General features: G+C 37.4%; 1 protein-coding gene across 1 annotated transcript; it reads right to left on the bottom strand.

Annotated features, from left to right (window-relative positions):
* Window positions 1-938: 938 nt before the first annotated feature.
* LOC117169981 lies at window positions 939-1616 on the bottom strand. Its single transcript, XM_033356494.1, has one exon. The coding sequence runs from the start codon at window positions 1614-1616 to the stop codon at window positions 939-941; it is 678 nt and encodes a 225-aa protein (XP_033212385.1).
* Window positions 1617-8417: the final 6801 nt, after the last annotated feature.

The raw sequence follows: 8417 nt of genomic DNA, 5'->3' as shown, positions 1-8417 counted from the left end.
ATCCAAAATGTGACGAGAAAAAACACGAAAGGAGAAAGACCACCACATAGCGAAATACAAACCAGGTTACTGTGTCGGTGGGTCAAGCGCACATGAGAACGAGTACAAAAAGAAGAACTGCTACATTCGACTACTCAGGCAGAAGTCATGACTATACGACGTGACCCTGCAGGGATAGACGACTGCTTACGAATTTTCCTAAACTTTACGATCGCAGCATATGCCCGAACAATGATCCGCCGGAGAAACAATTAACTTTGGTCGGTCGATCGCGTGAGCTGCTTTCTGCACATAGATATGAATTCGCAACTAGCGGTACCGCAACAGTTTATGATAATGGACACGGATGGATGATGGATGATAATGGCCACGGATGGATTAATTTCCACGACTCTTATTCAACCGTCAGGACCGGGATGTACTTGAATCTCTCGTCCAAATGGCCATTTTGACGGTGGATATCTCATCCTTTACTAGGATGAGTTTTCCGACTGCGAAGTTCTCCGTTGGATCACACCATTTGCAACTGGAATCGTGATAGCGGGTTTTCAGGTACTTCTGTAATTCCGATCAGGAATGTGGCCCAACTGGTCTCCAAATAGGAAGGGGGCTAGTGTGAGTGCAGCCAAATCGTCCAATTCGTTAGTGAAGGGATATAATGGACGAAAGTTTAAACAGGCCTGTATTTCCACCAATACTGTAAATAATTCCTCAAATGTGAACTTAAGGTCTCCTATCCCCCTTTTTAAATGATGTTTTGTACATTTCACTCCAGCCTCCCACGATCCCCCGCGACGAGGCGTGTTTAGATAAATGAACGTCCAGGCAGTTGCTTCATTGGCAAGTATTGCTGCCACTCCACCGTAGAATTTGGAGGCGGCAGCAAACATTTTTCGATATTCTGCAGCTGCTCCTTGGAAAATGGTACCGCCGTGAGATTAGAGTCGCCGGCAAATCCCTCGTCTACCGATAAATCGGTGAAAAGCAACCAAAAAGCAAGTCGTAGTTAGGTCACTTACGACTTCCAGATGAGTTGCACGAGTTGCAAAGCATACGAAGAGAGCGATGTAACCTTTGTATGAGCGATGCCGACTTCCCTTTGTTTTTCGCACTTGAATCGGTCCAGCATAATTCAAGCCAGAGATGTTGAAGGATCGAGACGGCGTGACTCGGTCCTTTGGTAGATTGCCCATTAATTGAGATGCTAAGCGGGGTTCAGCACGTTGACATGTTAGGCAATTTCTTACTTCAAGCTTAACTAGTCGTGATCTACCCAAAATCCATGTATGTCGAAGCAAGAAACTTAGCTTTAGTATGGGGCCACCAAGCCGAGAGGAAAGGTGGCCATAGCAAACGAAGGTACGACTGAGGGCTGATGAGTAAGGTAAAATTGGAGGATTCTTTCGCACAAAGGGTTTCAGTTTTCTAAGCAGATTTCCTTTAAGTAAAATTCCCTCAGAATTTAACAACGAGATTTCTGAAGAAGAATGTTGTGCTTGAATCATACGAATGACCGCAAAGCGAGCGTCAACAATCTCTGATGCGGTGAGAAAGGCGGCTTCAGAATTTCGCCAGATCCTCCGCCAGATCCTCTGGATTTTCTTAAGTTGACACATAGTTCCATTTAGCTGAGGGTAAGTCAGTTTGAATCAATGATACGCGTTTCTCTACGAAGGTTTTCCAATGGCACGGGTGCGATCAAAGTCAGGAAAGTACGATTTGACTATTGTACCAGGCGTAAACAGATAGTCTTGAAGCACGATAAGTCCCTCACATGACAAATTAATTTTACAAGCAGAGCCGCAACACTTTACTCGAGATTCGGAATGCTCATGCTTTTCATAGGACTCACCTTCATCTTTGCCATTAGGAATGAGACCTTTCAAGGACCTTCGTTTATTGGAAGTCTAAGGTATACAGCAGAAGCATACGCCCGCGATGAAGCATCAGCAAATCCGTGAAGTTGAGATTCACAGTCTTGAAAGACTCCCAACCAGCGATTGATAGAAATAGTTGAGAGAGACGTAATTTAATTGCAGTAATTATTCCTTCGCTCAATGATTTCTTCAGTTAGAGGCGAATCTCAGTCATATTTCAGGATGCAGAGATCTTCCATTACAATTTTGGCAGTAACTGTAATAGGAGCAAGCTAGTAGAGATGATCTAATAATTGCGATATTCTTGATAGGATAGACCTTTTAGTAGGGTGCTGAACGGCAGGTATCATTTAAGTGATACTAACTCCAAACGTATCTGTTGCTTGCTGACAACGCAAGCCCAAAGTCTTGAGTGATTCATTTAAGTCAATATGCTTATCGATCTTGTTAAGCTGATCGTCATGATGCAAAAGCTCAGGTTAGTTTGCCACCAATATGTCCAGTTTGATGCAAGCTGAATGCAAAAGCTCACATAATTCGTCTCGCTTTTTTATCGCAAGCTCAAGGTTATACGCTCCCGCGATGGTGTCGTCCACATAAGTATTATGCCTGATGCAACTTGCTCCAAGAGGGAATCTATGACATTCATCTGGTGCCATTGAGTGAGGGTACGAATACCTAAATAGGAAACAGAAGCAGTCCCGTAAGTAACCGTTGTCAGGCTGTAATCTGCTGGGTGTTTCTCAGATACACGAGTCCAAATTATTCTTTGAAGATCTTGATCATCAGGATGTACGAGAATTTAGCGAAACATCTTTACTATATCAGCGGTGAAGACGTATCGATACTTCCGCCAGTTTAGAAGTATTAAGAAAATATTATTTTGAAGAGCAGGGCCTGGCATGAGAAAAAGCCTGGCAAGAGTTCAAGCAGTGTTGTTCGGAGGTTTGTCGTGATGCGTCGAAGACCATGCGAAATTCCCACTAAGTGGGTGTAAACTGAACTACGGGATGATGTTGAATGTACCAGGCTCGTGAATTATCTAGTTCGGCTTCTGAAATTTTCTACATGTGACCTAATTCCTCACATTCCTTTATAAGGTTTTGATAAGCCTTAGCCAGCTGAGGATCCCTGAGGAAACGACGATGAATATTTGAGAGTGAGCTTAAGGCTACTTGCTAGGTTTCAATAGAAAAGGATGGAGGTTGTGCCTTTAAAGGTAGGGGAACTGTATACCGTCTCTCACCGTTTTGAGAATGCTTATCTGAATTAAGTTGATCACAGGCTTCATCCTCTGGTTTTATTTTCTTTATAGGAGGGGCTACCTCTTCCGCAGCCCAAAAGCATGATTTGAGGTACTGCAACTTAGTCACCTAGCTTAGTTGTGGGTTATCGTGAACAAGAGAGAAGAACAAATCACAAAAATTCTCTTAGTCTTCGTAGCGCCTGAAAATGTCGAAAGATCTAATGTAGGTAGTTTAGCACTGCGAGGATACATGTCCGATTCGTCCCTGTCCACGGTTCTCTGAGCCTGACTTCGAATATTTATTGAAGAAGTGTTGAATCGATCTAGAGCTCGCAGCTTTTCGTCTTGAAGGGACTCGTATGCATTTCCTATTTGAGCGGACATGTTATCGACCACGTAAGGATCGGTAGCGCCACTTTTCTTCACAATGATTTCAGCATGCGTCGCGCGAATCTATTCCCAAATTTTTTCAATACACGCGAGTCGCTGTTCGAGAATACAGCGTGTATGGCTTTCCAATCCACTACTCTTGAAACGCGTATGTATTCGCTCAATTTCTCTCGTACGAGACTCTAGGAGGGCCTTTAACCCTTTCAAAGATACGGGAGCCATGTTAACTTATTATGCATCGACACTTAATGTAAACTGGAATCCATTCAACATTACCTAAAACAACAAGAAAATAAAACAGCGAAAAGGATAATGATCCGAAAGCATGTGGAGCTCACAAGTCTTTATTAATTAAAGGCAAATCAAAATTAACTCGCTTTAATTCTGAATTACAATAATACTCTGCATAGCGAACAACCACTACAACACCATGATCCATTTCTCGAAGGCACAACACCCCCTCCAATCCGGCTCGAAAGACCAAAATTTTTTAGCAATTGATTCATTTTTAAATAAAAGGGATCTCGGATTTGATGAAAAGAGGTAAACCAAAATAAAACACCATTAGTTATAATAAAGAACAGAACTTAAAGTTTATTGATCCTGGTATAAAAAACCTCTACTCCGTGAGTCGAGGAAAAAGCCTTTGCAATTCTACACTTATAACTAGAAAAGCAAACTCACCCAAACGTAGCTTACAAAAACCAATAACGGGAATTGACAATTCAAGCGTTGATCCACAGTACTGATCCAAATACAATATGCGATCCACAGTACTGATCCAAATACGAGCGGTGATCCAAATGACAATGATCCATCATAAGAAGCGGTAAAAATCCAAATATAAGCGGGGATCCACATGGCAATGATCCACCATAAGAAGAGGTAACGATCCAAATATAAGGGGGGATCCACATAATAATGATCCATCATAAGAAGCGGTAATAATTCAAATGTAAGCGGGGACGCACATGACAATGATCCATCATAAGCACACTAGCATTTCACGCTTGAGTGATCACAACGACGATCCGCCACAGGACGAGCCACAGCTCGAGAGCATACAACCGTAATCCAAAATGTGACGAGGAACAACACGAAACGAGAAAGACCAGTATAGAACGAAATACAAACTAGGTCACTGTGTCGAAGGGTCAAGCGCACATGAGAAGGAGTACATAAAGGAGACCTGCTACGTTCGACTATTCACGAAGAACTGAAGATTATACGACGTGACCCTGCAGGGATAGACGACCGCTTACAAATTTTCCTAAACTTAACTATCGCAGCACGTGAACGAACAATGGTTCACCGGAGAATCAATTAACTTTTATCAGTCGAAGGCCATAGAAGACCACAAGCCCGCATGGTACGCACAATAAAATCAAGGTAACCAAACTCAGGGCCACCTGAAAAGTTCTAGGGGTAGTTTTTACATGAAGCTTATTATTGTTAAAAGGTTCGAAGCATAACTAGGAGTTATGTCTTTACTGGTAAAAGTATAACGGGTGAATTTTTACGGCTGCCTAATATTATTCTGTTTTTAGAAAACATAATGGGGTGTTTTCTAACGACAAGTTTTGTGAGTATTTTCGGTTACAAAATTTGCTTGCTTCTTTACATGGAGTAATTTCTAAAGCATTTCTTGGAATTTACTGGGGATAGTTTTTTTACGATCACTAATATTGTTCTGTGGTTGAAAACATAGTTCTGAATTTTTTAGATGGTAATTTTTGAAATATTTTTTTTTCTTCTCAAAAATTTATTGTTTTTTTAACATGATGATTCTCCATACCTGTTTTATCAAATTTAAGAAGAGTGGTTTTTATGGGGTTTGCATTATTATTATGAAGCTACAAATATAAGCGCGTTTTTCCAAAAATGAGTTCAGTGACTATCTTCAATTATAAAATTCATTTGGTGTTTCACATAAATGACATTCTTAAATATTTCTTGTAATTTACTTGGGGTGGTTTTTAGAAGTTACTTATTATTGTCATGGGGTTGAAAGCATGACTTGGAGTTTTTGAGTCAGAGTTGTTTAAATATTTTTATTTAAAAAAATATTGGCGGTTTTGCATAGTGAATCTATAGACCTGTTTCGTCAAAAGCAATAAGGGTGGATTTGAGGGTCTGCAAAATATTATTATGTGCTTGACAAACATAATCTGGAGTTCTTCGATTGTCATGTTTATGAATATTTTCAATTTAAGAATTTATTTGCTGTGCTGCATTGAGTGACTTCTGAACTGTTTCGTAAAAGGTGCTAGGGCCTCAAGTTCTATAAATACGGCTTGTCTGAATATTCTCAACTACAAAAATTAATGGCTGTTTTACATGTGAATCTTCAGACATGTTTCTTTAAAAGTACTAGAAGCTGATTAAATTCCCTAAATTTTTTCAGTTTTTTTATTTCTTGAATTCCCTAAATTCTTAGTACTTCCAAAATTTCCTGAATAGCGAAAATTCTCTTAATTTTAGAAATATATTGAACTCTCAGAATTCCCTGAATTCAAAAAATTTCCAAATGCACTCTGACCTTTGGATTGAATATAAATCTTTTGAATTTCGCGCTTTGTAAATTAATTAATAGAAATATTGGCTTTTAAGTCGTTGTTGATTGTTAATTGTCTTTTGTTAAAGCTCCTTAGGCTTTAACGAACACATCGTCATCTTGCATATCGCGCTTCGCACTCGAATATGTTCCTGATATAATTTATTAATGTGTGCGTTGAAATTTTACACAAATCTAATACCTTCTCAGATGAAAATGTAAAAGTGAATAAATTTGTCAGGAATAATTTCTTGATAGTTCTGCTTTTTGGTTAATGCTAAATAATAGTATTACTGTCAATAAAGTTTTTCAAGATTAAAACGACAATTACGCAACCTATCAAAAATTGGTTTATAACAAATTTTTAGATATTTTTCAAGTGCGTAATTTTTGTCAAATCGTCTTTTTTGTATTTTAAATAGTTTGATTGAAAAATGTAATTTTTAAATATGTAATATTTTGTGATACTGACAAATTAAGAATTTTCGATTTTTCAAACGAAAATCAAAAAGCTGTTATGATGGTCTTGTAGAGCATCCAAAAAAACATTGTTCCTTTCTTTAGTTTTTTTATACGGTGCGTTATTTGACTCCAAATGGTCATTTCCGTCTGTTTTTTGGAATTTTGTAAATTCTATAACTCTTATAATTTTTCGTTCAATGCAAAAAGTCATAAGGATCAATTTTTTGTTTTTCTGAATGCTATGAGCATTCATATATAGAATCTTTTAATTAAACAAAACATTAGTATAAAAAAATTCGAAATGCTCTCACTTTTTGAATTTTCATTCGAAATGGCTTGCTACATTACTTATACTTTTTTTAACCATACTTTTTTTACTCAGGGAGACTTAAAACGTGGACATTTGACAACCACTGGGGGGGGGCGTCTAATTTTACACAAATCTAATACAGTTTTTGATGAGAATGTAAAAAAAAACATATTTTTTAAGGGGGAAAATTCTGAAAAAGGTTGTGGGCCATATGCATGAAAATTCAAGAAAATAATTTCCCTGGTAACATGCAGGGGTGATATCCTTTAGCCTACTGGTTACGCTACTGGCCTTTAAAGCCTTCAAAGCTTCTGTTTTTGTACGTTTCCTATCAAAAAAGGATCCTCATATTAATTTTAAATACAATGTTTTTGGTTGAAATAAAGGCAATTGTGATATTTTTTGTTGAGCATTCAATTATTTTGTTTACAAGTTTACCTACTTGTTTGAATATTAATGTATTTTGTTAAAAATTGAGCTACAACGAAACTCTGATACATTTCCAGTTTTGGGGTTGGCGGTGGTGGGGAATATACCCAAATAAGTTCCTCTCCGCTTTTGTTTGATCACGCCTGAGCAACCATCGCACTATTGAGAAGTAACTTTTTTGCGTTGAAAATTCAGTACAAATTTTCTTCTTTCTTGTTTTAAAAATAATTTTTTTTTAATTATCACTTTTTGTAAAAAGATACCATTATTTCCTTTGAACATTCATCTGTTTCAGTAGAAACCAAGTTTCATGAGGTTAAAGTTGCGGCTATTATATTGAGAATTCGTCTTCTTTGGTACGACAATGGCGTCTGTCTGTCTGTCCATACGTCCGTAAGCACGATGACTATCGCGAAAATGAACGGATCAGATAGAACTTTGGCACACTTTTCTTAGAACCTAAAAGAAAGTACGAGTTCGTTAATTATCTATTTTCAACATTTTTGTAATCATTTAACAACCAACATCTTAAACCAAACAAGGCAAGATATGAAAGAAAGTCCAGAAATGAACATTGATTTTGAAAGCCCTAAAATATTATAACATATTTTTGGATATCCATGAAAATTCTAAAATTTAAATTTTATATGCACAATAAAGTTCCGTTTTTTGGTAAAAATATGCAAGATACAGAAAACGTTGTATAAAAAATTTGTGATCCCAAAAAATATTTACATATTTTTCAATACGCACTTCTATATAGGAGGCGTACTTTTTGCTTTAATTCTATTGATAGGATGTACAGTTTTGATTTTAAACAAGAATATGTGTTCTATTTTATTTTAATTTTTAGTGATTGAAAAATAACTGCTTGAGCAAAAAATAGCGTAGGATACTAATTTGAAAAAAGTGGATATCTCCGGCCAAATTCTGAGAAATGAAAAAAAAAAATCAATGGAATATTGTTCAAATGATTGCAGAATGTCCTTAGGAAAATTGTCTACTTCAAAGAATGACAAAATATTGCAGGGTGAGGGTGGATTGAAAAGAAAAGTAATAAGTACGGTTTTATTTCGTAGACACTTCTGTGCAATACCTAGAAAGTTTGGAACGTCATGAATTATCGTCATATAGTTGTTCAGATTTGAA

The sequence above is a fragment of the Belonocnema kinseyi genome, chromosome 3 (assembly GCF_010883055.1).
Source record: "Belonocnema kinseyi isolate 2016_QV_RU_SX_M_011 chromosome 3, B_treatae_v1, whole genome shotgun sequence".
Taxonomy (NCBI): Eukaryota; Metazoa; Arthropoda; class Insecta; order Hymenoptera; family Cynipidae; genus Belonocnema; species Belonocnema kinseyi.
Note: the sequence above shows the minus strand (reverse complement) of the source record. Positions and strands in the feature narration are given on the sequence as shown.